This window comes from Xiphophorus hellerii, chromosome 21 (assembly GCF_003331165.1).
Source record: "Xiphophorus hellerii strain 12219 chromosome 21, Xiphophorus_hellerii-4.1, whole genome shotgun sequence".
Taxonomy (NCBI): Eukaryota; Metazoa; Chordata; class Actinopteri; order Cyprinodontiformes; family Poeciliidae; genus Xiphophorus; species Xiphophorus hellerii.
The window spans coordinates 7,905,820-7,919,814 of record NC_045692.1 but is presented as its reverse complement, the minus strand read 5'-3'; the positions used below and the strand labels follow the sequence as shown (position 1 = coordinate 7,919,814).

Below are 13,995 nucleotides of genomic sequence, written 5' to 3'. Positions count from 1 at the left end.
TTTTGCGTCTTGACGTGTCGTCAGTGAGGGAAGTTTTGGAGCTTGAGAAACAGTTCCGTTTGGGAAGGCGCCGTACATTGTATCAAATGTAGGATTCTGTGTAGACACAATGTATCTTCTGCAGCGTGTCTGCGGAACATCATGCACTGGAGAAGCCACGTGTCTGGCCTCGCGTTCAGCTTCGTTTTCACTGTGTCATATTTCACGAATAAGGTAAGCGCTCAAAGGATACGGGAGTCTATAAATGCCTGGTTTGTTGGTAAAGTAGTCATCCGGTGTGATTCAAAACGCAGCCAGGGTATTATTGTATTACAGGCAGCTACAACAAAGCTCTATTTAAAAGCCCCAAAACAAACATAGACATTTATGTTGTTACGTAACCACGTGACAACATAAATGACCATGCACCCCCCTTTTTTTCCCTGATACCTCTAAATAAAATCGAGTGCTGCCAAGTGTCTTCAGAAGTCCATAAAACAGTTAATTTGCGATTGTAATTTAATCCCAGCATAAATCCCGCTTTTTTGTGTGTGTGAAGGCCTCAGAGAACATTAGTGAACAAATGAGAATTAACATCATCCTCAATGTTGAAACAAGGATGATGGAAGTGGCAGCATCATGCTTTGGGGGATGCCTTTTCTTCAGCAGGGAGAGTGAAAGTGGATGGAGCCAAAAACAAAATGGAGGCTATTTCTGAAGAAAACATGCTAAAACACCCAAGACCAGGGTGGAATAGTTCCATTAAAAATAATTCTCAACCCTAATAATGAATGATGGCACCACACTATTCTATTTCTCATCTATTGGAATATAACCCAACCGTTTTATGTTGCAGTTTGTCCTGTCCGTGTTGAAATTCACCTATCCGACTTTATTTCAAGGGTGAGTAGGTCAAAACAAGCAAACAAACAAACCAACACTACTACTTCACGCATAAAGTGACAGAGAGATTGTTTCTCCAAGATGGCAGACATTTATTGGGGCCGCCCTGCTTCTGCTCTCTGGAAAGCTGGGCTGGGTGGAGATGAGCCGCATCCCCAGGTACTCCTCTGCTACTCCTCTTGCTGTTTATGCTTTACCAGCTTTCCAGACATATCTTGTGTGTGTGTGTGTGTGTGTGTGTCCGCTACAGATCCGCTGCTCTCTCCTGGCTTCCGGGCTCATTCCTTTTTGTGGGAAATATATACGCAGGCTCTAGGGCCTTATCACGAATAGTGAGTGACGGAGTAACTACAAAAATTATTTATTTATTTTTTTAATACTTGTGCAGTAAGTACTGTGGTTTCTCACTGTTTCCCCCCCGTCTCACTTCCTGCACAGGACATTCCCTTCTTCTTCACTCTTCAGAATTCCTCCCATGTAGTCAGTTACATAATCGCCCGCGCCGTCCACAGAGAGGTAAGTGCATTCACCGCCTGCTGTTTGCGTTATTTAGTCGTGTCTGGGCAGCTGAGTTCTGCTACTGTTAGAACAAGAGAATGAAACGGCATCAGTTCAATTCAAGGTAGTTGGTTGTGGGCATGAAGGGCTCTCCTGTCTGTATTAAGGCGAATTTGAAGAAGCCTCTGACGGAGGACACCGTTTTTTTTAATAGAAAAAACAGAGTGTTTCATCACTGTATGCGTTCCCGTGTGATCTTTAGAAATCTGAAAAATGATGCAACTTTTGGCAGTAGTGCCCCTCTTTACATTTTGCCACATTACATACAGTCAGTCAACATATTTTCTTACACTAGCGTCACCGAACAGCTGGATTAAAACCAAGATTAGACACACAGCTGGATACGGAGACTCCTATTATGCCAGACTCCCCTCCACATTCGACCCGTTCCAGTTTGCCTACCGCCGAAACCGCTCCACTGAGGATGCTATCTCCTCCACCCTACACCTGAGCCTGGCTCACCTGGAGGAGAAGAACACTCATGTGCGGATGTTGTTCCTGGACTTCAGCTCAGCGTTCAACACAATCATCCCACAGCATCTGGCAGAAAAACTGGGACACCTGGGCTTCAGCACCCCCCTGCGCAACTGGCTGCTAGACTTCCTCACCGACAGACCTCAGTCAGTCCGGATCGGACAACACACCTCCGATGTCATCACCCTCAGCACAGGCTCCCCTCAGGGCTGCGTCCTGAGCCCTCTGCTGTTCACTCTGATGACACACGACTGCGTCCCCAGGTTCGCCACCAACCACATCGTGAAGTTTGCGGACGACACAACGGTGGTGGGCCTCATCAGAGACGACAACGACCTGGACTACAGAGAGGAGGTGGAGCAGCTGGTGGACTGGTGCAGAGACAACAGCCTGATCCTGAACGTTGACAAGACGAAGGAGATGATTGTCGACTTCAGGAAGAACCGGCCCAGCCACGCTCCACTGCTCATCAACAGCTCGGCTGTGAAGGTGGTCAGCAGCACCAAATTCCTGGGGGTGCACATCACTAACGACCTCACCTGGACTGTGAACACCACGTCTCTGGCCAAGAGGGCACAGAAGCGCTTGTATTTCCTGCGGAGGATGAGAAGAGCACACCTGCCCCCGCCCATCCTCAAGACGTTCTACAGAAGCACCATAGAGAGCATTCTGACCAGCTGCCTCTCTGTGTGGTGTGGAAGCTGCAGCGCCTCCGACTGGAAGAACGTGAGGAGAGTGGTGCGGACAGCAGAGAGGATCATCGGGGCCCCCCTTCCCTCCATTCAGGACATTTCATCCCAGCGCTGCGTGTCCCGAGGCCGAAACATCGTCAGTGACCCCTCACACCCCCACCATGGACTGTTCTCCCTGCTGCCCTCTGGAAAGAGGTTCCGCAGCATCCGGTGCAGGACCACCAGGTTCCGAAACAGCTTTTTCCCACTTGCTATCAGACTGCTGAACTCTTAACTGGACTGCACTTAAAATCTGGTCTCCACTTTATACCTTGCACATGTACAGAGCTAAGTGACTTCCTTTTTACTGTCAGTCTGCACTTTATATTTTATATTTATATTTATATTCATATTTTATACTGTATTTTATTTTATTCTGGAGTAACCTCACAACATTGAAAGCTCAAAACATTGTCCTGAGCCGTATGCAACGAAATTTCGTTCTGTATACACCCTGTGCATGCAAAATGACAATAAAGTCAGTCTAAGTCTAAGTCTATACGCTGCATTACATTTTTTTAGGGGTACCTGATTCAAGACTATTTGTATTTGTAAAAAGTTCTGGAAACCATGTATTGTTTTACTTCCACTCAATAATTATACGTTGTTCTTTCTCTTTAGAAAGACCTTACAGATGCAGTAGTCAAGGCCCACAAATAGTTATGTTTTGTAATAAAAGCATATTTTTGAAACATTGTACCTTTTATAAAACTCATGACATTAATATTGTTAAATTTTTTATTAAGTGTAACAATAACAGGTAACAGTTCTCCTCTTGGCTCCTCTTTGAAACCTGCTGATCAGTACGAATGTAACGTAGTTTGCGTGACATTTTTAATTTTTTTTTTATTATTGGTCACCAAAGCCAGCTCTGGCCCAGAGGCCCTTATCGTCCTAAATCCAGCCCTGGGTCTGTCTTATAAAACTTCAATGAAGTGAATATGTGGTTGCACTGTGACAGCACTGTGCAAAACTTAGATATTAATTTAGATTGAGATCTAGAGTCAAACAGCTGACAGTCATTCAGGAACCAACATCTGGTTTCTTAGAAAAAGAAAAAGACTCAAGTAATTTCGACTTTGACCCTACGGGAACGTCAACAATTAGTTGGTGTTCATCTTATTACACTTTGAACACTGTCCGCGCGATTTTTCGATCCGAGAGCTCATTATGAATACAAAAGATTTAGACTATCAAAATTGGATTCTTGCTCAGTAACATGAGTTTTGTGTTCTCTCTTCTCCTGCAGAAGACACAGCGGCTTAAAATAATCAGGTGAGCGTTTCTGTTCAGCCTCTATGGTGGTAGAAAATCTACAGAATTTTACCACTTAAAGAAAAAATCTGCTCCTCATCAGGCCTTCGATGTGGGTAAAGCGCAGCGTCGGGTGAAAAATAACATCAAATCACGTGGAACAAATTGGACACCCAGTGTGTGTTTATAACACTTATAGTACTTTACATGAATTTGCAATACTGAGATATTCCGACATTTTCGGTGTGACACATCGTTTAGTTTTATCAAAATCTAAGGATTTTGGAAGAAGTGTGAATGCACACCACACTTTCATAATTATGTATTTTTTTTAAACATGTATTTAAAGTCATAAATTTCTACATCTATATTATCCATTTCCCTGCTGCAGCGTTTGCCTCCTGCTGCTGTCAGCCGTCAACCTGCCCCTGTGTGACCCTCAGGTAACCGTTCTCCACAACAAACTGGAGGGTGCGACGCCGCCACCGCCACAGGTCTTGTTACTCTACGTATGCTTTCTTCACAGTTTGACCGCAGCGGCTACGTCTGGGCTCTGTGCCATCTCTTCTGCGTCGGTAAGTACGGTGGTACGCAGCCGACCCCGACGTGGTCGGTTTAAAGTCCAAAGCGTCCTCTGCATGACCGATCTGTCGTTTCCAGGCGCGTACAGAGTGTTTCAAGTTCACAAGTCCACTAATCTGAGGTTAGTAGAACACATGTAGTGGTCAGATGCATTTTAATGTCAGACTAAGATAATCTGAGTAAAAAAAAAAAAAAAAAAAAAGGCTACCCAAACCAATTTGGTTCTATGTGGAAAAAGTGGTTCTCCCCACAGGTTTGTAGCCTTCTTGCTAGCTAGCAAAGTAATTTTCACAAAGTTTATAGATGGTTTTGATTGATTTTTTTTCTGCAAGTATAATATTAAATGTGGTTGTATTTTCCCATTTTTCTTGCTTGAGCTGAAATATTTTAACAGAAATCTAAGAGGGCAAATACGTTTTGTCAGGACCATGTATTTCCAAGATTTGATGGTTCTGCCAGATCCCTCTTTTTTTTTTTCTCTTAATACTCAAAGATTGTACACCTGATACTGTAATGCTTTTCAGGCTCCCTACACAGCCCTGCTCCGCAAATGCAAACTTCATTTTATAATCAGGAGCTCAAATCTGGGTTTGTTTCCAGAATATTACTGATTACAAAACATCAGGAGATGTAACAGAAAAAGCTCAGCTTTGTGGTATCCTCAAAGAAATAAATGCCAAAGTGAAACAGTAACTACATATTTAACTTTTTCTTCTTTTTTTTTATTTAAACGACTCACCTCAGTTGAAACAAAAAAAAACACTTTGTTTTTTCTGTTTTAGTGACATTGAACAGCAATGCATCAACTACTTGTTCAGGTAAGAATACAGTCGTATTAAATCAGAGTTCATGGGAATTTTTTTGTCGATTCTGTACAGTTATATCGAGACATTTAAAACGTACAAAAAGCCACAAAGCAGAGCTGTAAGTAGCAGAAGACGTCTAATCAACGGGACATCTGAGTCTTCAAGGGATGCTTTTATCAGCTCTATTAGGGTCGTTTGTCTTTCATACAAATATTCAACAGCTGTCCTTGTGTTTGAACTAGCGTGCTGCTGCTGGGTCTTGCTGCTCACCCAACAGGTATGACCGACCAAGTGGCGATTTAGCACACCTTTCGTCATGAATTCACCAAGCTTGGCGTGTGCGTATTTTACATCGGACGACTTCGTCTCCCTGCAGGTGACGTCACCGGTGCCTTGGAGTTCCCCTCCCTCCAGTCCCACACGTTTCACTGCGGCTGCTGCGCCAGGTGACTGCAGATAGCGGCGTATAATTTGGACTTAATGTTAGATAAATGTGAAACTGTGTTATTTAAAAAAAAAACATGTATATAAACGAATCAGCCCTGTTTTAATTCAACTCTGTGTTTCTGCCTCTGCAGTGCGTTGTTGGGGTTTTTGTTGCTGTTGGCCACGGTCAGATTAAAACGTGGGCCGTCCCTCGAGCACTTCAGGGCTTGGGTTTTTCTGTCCAAGGTAAACGTCACAAAATGTCCGACAGTCGACAGCTGCTTTCAAATTGATAGGTCATTTATTTGGTACCGTTTCCTCCCAGGTCACAGCCATGCTCCTCTCGCCTTTGGTTTTCAACATGGACTTTAACTCTGCGTCTCTACTTTGGTAAGAATTTCACTCTGATTTCTAGAGAATATGCCTTGTGAAATTACATAAAAGCATTGACATTTTATTATGTTTTTACAGTGTGATTGGCAGCCATGTTGGAGAGGCACTGTTGCTGTATTCGGACAGAGAATCTCCACCATAAAGACAAAAAACCTGCACTTCTTCAAGAGATTTTTTTATTTCTTTTTCTAAATGTCTTGTTTTCTGATTATCTGAATAAAACTATACATGTAGCACATGTGTTTTATCTTACAATTCCACAGTTTTTACAGTCGCATATAAAGCTGGAACGTCCAGCTCAGGTAACATCTGGAGTGGTGAACGGTTTTAGCTCTGCTCCTGGCTTTTCTTTGGGGTGAACAAAACATTAAACGGCTGTCGCCTTCGTGAACGAGCCTGAGGGTTCTTCTCCTCCCTGATGTAACCTGAGCAAGACACAGAAAGCTTTCAGCTCAAGGCATTGAAAGGTTGCAGTCGTCCTGTCTTTGCGGCTTAAAGTCGGTTACCTCTTTCGATGCAGGTCTGTGTCGTCGGGAATCCGACTTCCCAGAAGTTTTCCGGGGTGCAGGGTGGAATGTAGCGGTATCGATGTCTGGAGCAAGTGGCTAACTTCTTCTGTTTTTCCTCCTCGGGCAGATGAGCGTAGTACTGCAAGGAACGGGGAATTATTTCAACAAAACCCAACGTTTCAGGACAGGCTCCAACTCAGAATACGCACCACTTCACATTCCTTGCATGTGGTGCCCTTCAGTTTGCTCCTCTCGTCTTTCTTGCGAACGACGGCCACGTGTGCAAACGTCGGCTGCCTGCGGCATACAGGAATGCGTTGGAACCCACGCAACCCTCTAAAAATCTAAAAGCGTTGATTGGGAACTTTCTTACCGGGTTCTGCTGTGGCACGCAGGACTTTCAGGAAGATCTTGATTTAGTTTGATGGGAAAATCAAAAATCAAACTCAAAATAAGTGCCTGGTGATTGATTGATTCTGTCAATCTAGACGCGTACCGTTAATCTCAACTTCCTCGGCATCATCATCATCACAATGCCGACTCTGATCCAAGCCGGAGCAGGTGTACGACTTGTACTCCCCGAAAGTTGTTGCATCAAACATCATATCCAAACTGTCGGTGGCCTTTTCTCCGAGTCCTTGGAAAATTAAACGTGGCCGATTTTTTATTATTTATGGGAATCAACCACCTAATTCCTCCGCCCGCTCATTAAAAAAAAACAAAAAAAAACTAGTCTATACCAGACTTGATGCGTTCCCCGTCCTGACCGTCCTCTGCTCGACACTGCAGCATGCTGTGGCTGACCCAGGTGCAGTCGGTGTCTGCCAGCTCTCCGGGCCGCTGCTCTTCCACTTCCTAAAAACGCAGCAAAGAAAGTAATTTTTAAAAACACTTCAGAATTATGAACATTTTTTTTCCAGGCACTGTGAGTGAAGATGATAGAAACACCAAAGCTGCCGATGCCGTACCTCGCTCTCAAACACGGACAAGGAGAGCGCGGGGTCGACGCTCCACGTGGACTCCACCATTTCCTTCCTGCCGGCTGGAAAAACACCACAGTCAGCACACGGCTGAAACGATTAATTGTGATGAATCGATTATTGAAACAAACGTCAACTAATTTAGTAAATCGATTGTTTTATGCCCCCCAAAAAGGCCATTTTCTGAAGGAACAATACATCCAGAGACGTAATTAAGTCAAAAGTGTGCAAAACATACATCAATTCTGAATCTAAGATAAACAAACAAAAACTTTGTAAATATGTTCTACACAAAAGTCCTCACGAGGCTTAGTTTTAACTTGTCCTGGTTCAAATTATGTATAATGAAAATAAAATTTTAAAAATCTATTAACCACATTTTGCTACCCATTTATTTGCTGATTAATCCAAAGAATAATCAACAATTTATTGGATTAACAATTACTATAAGTGTTTCTATTTTATAACCGATTAATCGCAGAATAATTGATTAATTGGTAACTAAAATAATCATTAGTTTATGCTGTAAATGACTGACCGTTGTTAGATTGAAGGCGTTTCTGTGACGCACTCCGATCCTGCGGAGGCGCTCTTCTACTTCCATCTGGTTTGTCTCCAGCTTTACTCAGTGGCCTCTTGAAAGTGGGACTTGCATAAGAGATGTTCAGCGTTTGGTCTGGACCCTGTGCAACGTTAAGCGATTTTTCTGAAACTGTATTTCTGACAAACGTCATTCTCAGACTCTGGAAGGTCTTGGAAATTGAGTTAACACATCATTTAAAAAAGGCATTGATACCTCGTTGTCCTGCATTCATACCTGTTCCTGTTTGAAGCCAACCGTGGCGGTCTGGCTAGTGGTTTCAAGTTGTAAGGGTTTAGCTCCCTTCTGATTATCCACCTTCTCTTTACTCCCTGCTCTGCCTTCTCCCTGCTGCTCGGTGCCACTGTCCTCCTTCTGTTTGGCCCAGCAAAACGAACCTTCCTCTGAAAAGCGTTTAGTACTCGGAAGAAGAGACGGCGATTTCGCTGTGGCCGAGTCCGGTTTGCGGATCTGTGCTGCTGAAGAGAAAGGGCTTGAAGTGTGGGAAATAAAAGATTATTAGAACTTCCTGCTGATAAAACAGAAGGATCTAACATAATCGAAGGTCGTTGTGCTTGCCTTAAACGAGAGTTGCGCTTCCTGATATTTCGTGTGCCGTCTTGATGACGTGGAGTCAACTTGGCTTTCTAAGGCAACAGATGTAAAATGAAAGAAGAAGAACAGAAACCTGTCAAGTTGGCTGGGATGAAAAACAGGCCCACAGCATCATAGAGCCTTCACCATGCTTATTAATTGGTATCAGGGGCCTTTCAACATACACTGACCAAAAGCACACAGTTCCAGTTGGCATTTGTGATGGTAGGACAGGGAGATATTTTACTTCCCTCAGCATTCAGCCTACTGTTGGTGGTGGTTCTTTGCCCAGACTTGCTTGTCGTAGTTCAAGTGTTTCAAACTTGCAATTATTGCCCTGACTGCCGATTTAGGAACAGAGTATTTTCATTTTATCTTTTCCATTCTAAAGAGAGGCTCCAATTAATGGAAAGTGATGGACTCTCCAATCAGCCTATAAGTATAAATTTAAAAAACATGTTGATGACTTATTTTGTAGAAATTGTTAGGAGCTGAAATAAATGTAGCACTTCTGACTTGCTTTTTTTAAAGCAATTTGCTCCATAATGTAGAAATATTTCACTAGATCCATCAGTAGTGCAATAAAATATTTATATATTTTTGTTACATATATTTATAGGTTGGGCGCTGTATGTGTGACTTAATCAAACAGAGCTGTACTTACAAAATGGCGACAGTCAAGCACCTCTAAAGCACATGTTTCTCCAACTACCTCCTCCGTTTCTTCTTTCATGTCATCTGAAATAATAGAAATTTCAAAATAAAAGTCCACAGGAAAAAACCCCACCAAACTTCAAACTTTATAGAATCTTAATCTGAAATTCTACAAACAATAGTACGAGTCTTATACTTGGTAAATACGTCAATATGCGATTTCTTTATGTATATTTTCCCTCTTTCTGGTGTCTAAACTGTAAAAACCAGTAGATGTGGTTATACTTGAGCTCTGGGATGTGTCCAGTTCACAAGTGTTTGGCACAAGCACTTCTCTCCCAGAATTCTTTGCACCTCCATCAGCCGCTTTCTTCAACTCTTTAATCAGAATAAAAAGACAGACTGAGGCATATTTTATCGCTATGAAAGCCGTTTGTTGGTGCCTCACGATGGGACCGACCATTAAAGAGGGAGTTATTCTTCTGCGGCAGCGGCGTCTCTGCATAACGGACACGTCTGCTCTCGTCGGGGTGTTTACGTTTCCTCAGTTTGTTCGCCGCAGGCAGCGAGCTGGTCAGGATCGGCGAGTCCGGGATGACGCCCGCGTCCTGCTCCGACGTCTCCTCGAGGTCCGCACTGATGCAAAAACAACATCTGCTGATGAAAGGGGAAGTGAAACTTTCCTCTACCTTCCTGTCTGACACCTGAACCTGAAAAAGTTGCTAAATGTATCAGAGAGCAGCTAGTGAAGACCTTGGTTCAGTTTCCAAATAAAGAGATATTTATTTTTGTCTTTTCAACACCAGATTGAAACTATAACAATAAATGGCTTGACTTTAGAGGACACAGCTAATAAGATCGTTAATTAAACAGATGTTTAGTTTGAAAGAAAACTACATTTCATGCTGCATTTATTTAAGCTAGCAGACTTACTGGTGCATCTTCATCTTCTGCAGTTCAGCTTGAAGATTTCTGTTTTCATCTTCCAGGTTTTTGTTCTCATTTTCTGGAACAAGGTATATATATAAAAAAACAGCAACTCTTAAATACATCCCAGAATGTAAGATCATTATGCCCAGTGATGCTCAGATTGACAAAGGTTCAAAATACACACGGTTCTTTTTGGTAAGTAGACTAAACAATAGATTAATCAACAACTAAACCTCTTAATACTTGTATGAGCTTTTTTTTTTTTTAAATAAACCTTTTAAAACATCTTTGGCTGTGTGATTGAATGGTTTCTCTCATTGTACATCAATTAGTCTAAATGAATTTAAAACAGAATGGTTTTAAATTCATCAGATAGCATATGGGGATGACCAGCCACACTGACGAGTGATTGACAGCGCAAAGACCCGCCTCCTGGCTCTGATTGGTTGCACTGAGTAAAGGTAGACTAGCTAAATCTTTTTCACAGATTATCCGTCTCATACCATTCTGTCACAACATGGTGACAGGTTTCAAAATGTGTAAAACTAAATATTTTTTAGGGTTAGGGTTACTGCAGCTCTAATACTTTAGACTAAAACATTGACAACCTTATTGATTTGTGTACCTGCCATCTTTCTTTCTGCCTCTTTATTGTGATTGGTGCTCTTGTTTTAGCTCCACCTGTTTTACATGATGAACCTGCCGAGTTTATAACTGTGGGTTGGTTTACAGAGCTGTTATGGCAACATGTAAACATTAAAGTTTAAGTTTAAAAAAAGGTTGAAAGTGCCTCTTAGTATAGAAGGAAAAAAAAAGCTTACTTAGTTTAGTGATGACATTCAGATTCTGATCCTGACTGCTTTTCAGCTTCTCCTCCAAGACGGCACATCGATCACACTCTGCGACACGGAGCCTGGAAACAGGAAATGTTCTTAGTTTGCTAGATGTTGTACAGCAAAATTGTGATACTTAAAATGTGATATAACCTGTCAGCTGTCTGCTAAGACAGATGCAATAATTATGGAGGGATAGTCTCCCCACCGGCGCTCAATGCACTGAGATTTACATTAGAAATCTTCCTATTTGTTTATAAATGCCTTAGTAGTCTCGCTCCTCTCTGAATTGCTTCAGTCTCATCTTATTTGGGATCTATTTGAGCTTTTAGCTTCTAAATGTGCATTGGAAATAAATGTAACTTGAACCTGCAAAGCATGCTTTTATTTTATTTTTAAACGATCCTAACGTTGCTCCCTTGTCAGACGTAGCACTGCAATGCAACCAGATCCACCAGACTGTTGACCCTAAAAGTTCTCTGGGCAGTGTGTGAGCCTTTGAGGAGGCTACCTGTCTTCCAGCAGGCTGATGGAATCCTGGAGGCTTTTGTTTTGTTCCTTGAGCTGCTGGTTGCGATTATAAAACACCTCCAGCTTCTGAGCGTCTCTGCAACGAAACAAAGTTCATCTCAGCTGGCCTGCGGGTGAAGAGCGCAGTTAGCCAATGGTGCAACATACTCACAGACAGCGGTCATTTTTCAGCTTGCTCACTTTCGACTGATATTCTAGAGGACGAAAAAAATGCTGAACGTCAGTGTCTAAATTTACACAAGGGTCTCAAACTCCAGTCCTCGAGGGCCGCAGTCCTGCAACTTTTAGATGTGCCTCTGCTGCACCACACCTGAACAGAATAATAAGGTCATTAAGGCTCTGGAGAACTGATCTACACAAGGAGGAGGCAATTAAGCCATTTCATTCCAGCGTTTTGTACCTGTGGCACATCTAAAACCTGCAGGACAGCGGCCGTCGCGGACTGGAGTTTGAGACCCCTGCTCTAAAACATAGTTTAAATTACTTTTATTTAATCTCGACTGGGTGTGTTACCCTGTACTGTGTTCTGGTGGCACACTTTTAGCTGCCTCCAAACGTCTTCAAAGAGGTCAGCGGGACTGACGGAGCAGCCGCTGCGGTCTCCTGGACTGCTCATCCTCCTTTGACCCGTCAACAGGCTATTTTTTTTATTATTTATTTAAATGTAGGCTAGACTCCGACTATTTAATAAATGCAGCTGCGAACTTTCCAAGACAGCTTCAGCTGCTAAAATACTACAAAGAAACAAGAAAATAAAGTTAGACTAATTCGTTGCGGTTCATTTAGCTCGAAGGAATGACACGAACAGTACTTACAACCAACAGGTTTGAAACACCACTACAGTAAAGTGACAAATATCTACGCTGGACTGAAAGCAAACATGTCTCTCTACCTTGAAGGTAGCGCGCCGAGTTGCATCATGGGAAGTCTTCTTCTGGTCGCTGAGCTCCTGTGGCTCTGGCGCCCCCTGCTGCTGAAGGCAAATTCTTTCCCTCTCCTAAAGGTGACTTGCCGAAATATTTTGTCACATTGCAACGAAAGACTTCAATATATTTTCTCAGGATTTTATAAGATACGAGAACATATAGTCAATTCGGAAGTAGAAGAAAATGATACGCTAATTAGAAACATATTTTACAAAAAAGATTATATTTTAAAACAAGAATCCAAAAGAAAATTACTAGCAATAATTGCGTATTGTGTATTTTGAGGCAGGCGCTACTTTCAACGAGGAAAACATGTTTATGTAGGCTCATTCATTAAATAAAAGCTTCTTATTGAAAAATAAAGCAGACAATTTAATAATTTTCAAGAAAAGTTGGTCTTTAATCAAAATATGAATTGCCAAAGAGGCAATTTTCCCTTAGCAATTCTTCAAAAACAAGACCAAAGAAAATGCCATGCAATTAAGGCCTAAATGTGTGGCAGTAAATAAATAAATAAATAATAATACATTAAGTTTTAAGGTGTTGATGTAATCTATTTTGACTCCACAAATAGTGAGCAGAATGGTAAGGGAGGCTAACAGCATAAATCACCTTTTATGCACATCTTTGCTAGTGGTGCCAGTAATAATCAAGGGAACTACTTATACCTGAAAATGAGTTATGTATGTATAAAGTCATTATTTATTCTGTGGAAAGTGTTTGATTTGAAGAAGAAGAAACAGAGGTTTTCCCTTATAGTTGGTTTTTATTTTTTAGAGTACAAAACATGAACCAAAATCACAAAAATAACATTTACAAAACAGATTATTTAACTGAGGTGACCGAGGCAACATAGAAAAAGCATGTCTGAAACGAGTGATACTGGTGGGATTACTTTGAGGTAAGACAGCGAGCCATGTCGAAGGGTAAAAACAAAAACAAAAACAAAAAATCTTGAACTGTTTTCACTTAGTGCCTTCATTCAGTTGTGCTATTCACAACTGGACTTGAACGATATGATGTTTTCCTAACATAGCCACAGTTAGCAGTGATTTAATGCTGTAGTGCGTCAGAGCTACCCGGACACAAAACCATCTTGATGTGAACGTTTAAAGCATGTCGCACTTGTATGGCACCGCTTTTTGTTTTTCTCTTTTTTTTCAACATTAAGACCGTTTCTTTTACGCGCGCGCGCACACACACACACACACACACAAACACAACACGGCGATCCCATTCATTCGTTCTCGTCAAACGATTGCCCCAACTTCTCTCCGTTCCTTGCTAAAAGAACACTTCTGGCCAAAACGAAGACGCCACAGCTCTAACAGGCCGAAACTGCTTTTGGTCTT

At 42.1% G+C, this 13,995-nt stretch overlaps 2 protein-coding genes across 6 annotated transcripts; one reads left to right on the top strand and one right to left on the bottom strand.

Annotated features, from left to right (window-relative positions):
* Nucleotides 1-6,339, top strand: tmem241 (transmembrane protein 241). The gene is made up of 15 exons (XM_032551059.1): nucleotides 1-213; nucleotides 836-882; nucleotides 964-1,041; nucleotides 1,133-1,214; nucleotides 1,321-1,398; nucleotides 3,895-3,920; nucleotides 4,291-4,342; nucleotides 4,426-4,474; nucleotides 4,560-4,602; nucleotides 5,264-5,299; nucleotides 5,530-5,564; nucleotides 5,664-5,733; nucleotides 5,866-5,959; nucleotides 6,039-6,103; nucleotides 6,185-6,339. The coding sequence occupies exons 1-15, from the start codon at nucleotides 142-144 to the stop codon at nucleotides 6,246-6,248; spliced, it is 891 nt and encodes a 296-aa protein (XP_032406950.1). The 5' UTR covers nucleotides 1-141; the 3' UTR covers nucleotides 6,249-6,339.
* rbbp8 (retinoblastoma binding protein 8) lies at nucleotides 6,266-12,785 on the bottom strand. Of its 5 annotated transcripts, XM_032551055.1 has the most exons (19): nucleotides 12,533-12,780; nucleotides 12,231-12,451; nucleotides 11,869-11,911; nucleotides 11,698-11,793; nucleotides 11,175-11,266; nucleotides 10,357-10,429; nucleotides 9,884-10,080; nucleotides 9,709-9,801; nucleotides 9,434-9,507; nucleotides 8,755-8,822; nucleotides 8,413-8,668; nucleotides 8,134-8,278; nucleotides 7,584-7,657; nucleotides 7,356-7,470; nucleotides 7,112-7,252; nucleotides 6,989-7,031; nucleotides 6,825-6,912; nucleotides 6,613-6,754; nucleotides 6,266-6,531 (listed from the first exon to the last, which is right to left on the bottom strand). In XM_032551055.1, exons 2-19 carry the CDS (start codon nucleotides 12,331-12,333, stop codon nucleotides 6,434-6,436), a joined length of 1,941 nt encoding a protein of 646 aa, XP_032406946.1. In that variant the 5' UTR covers nucleotides 12,334-12,451; nucleotides 12,533-12,780; the 3' UTR covers nucleotides 6,266-6,433. The 5 variants fall into 5 exon arrangements, with proteins under 5 accessions (XP_032406946.1, XP_032406948.1, XP_032406945.1 ...); XM_032551057.1 differs by having other exon boundaries at nucleotides 6,989-7,025; nucleotides 12,231-12,785; XM_032551054.1 differs by having other exon boundaries at nucleotides 12,231-12,780.
* Nucleotides 12,786-13,995: the final 1,210 nt, after the last annotated feature.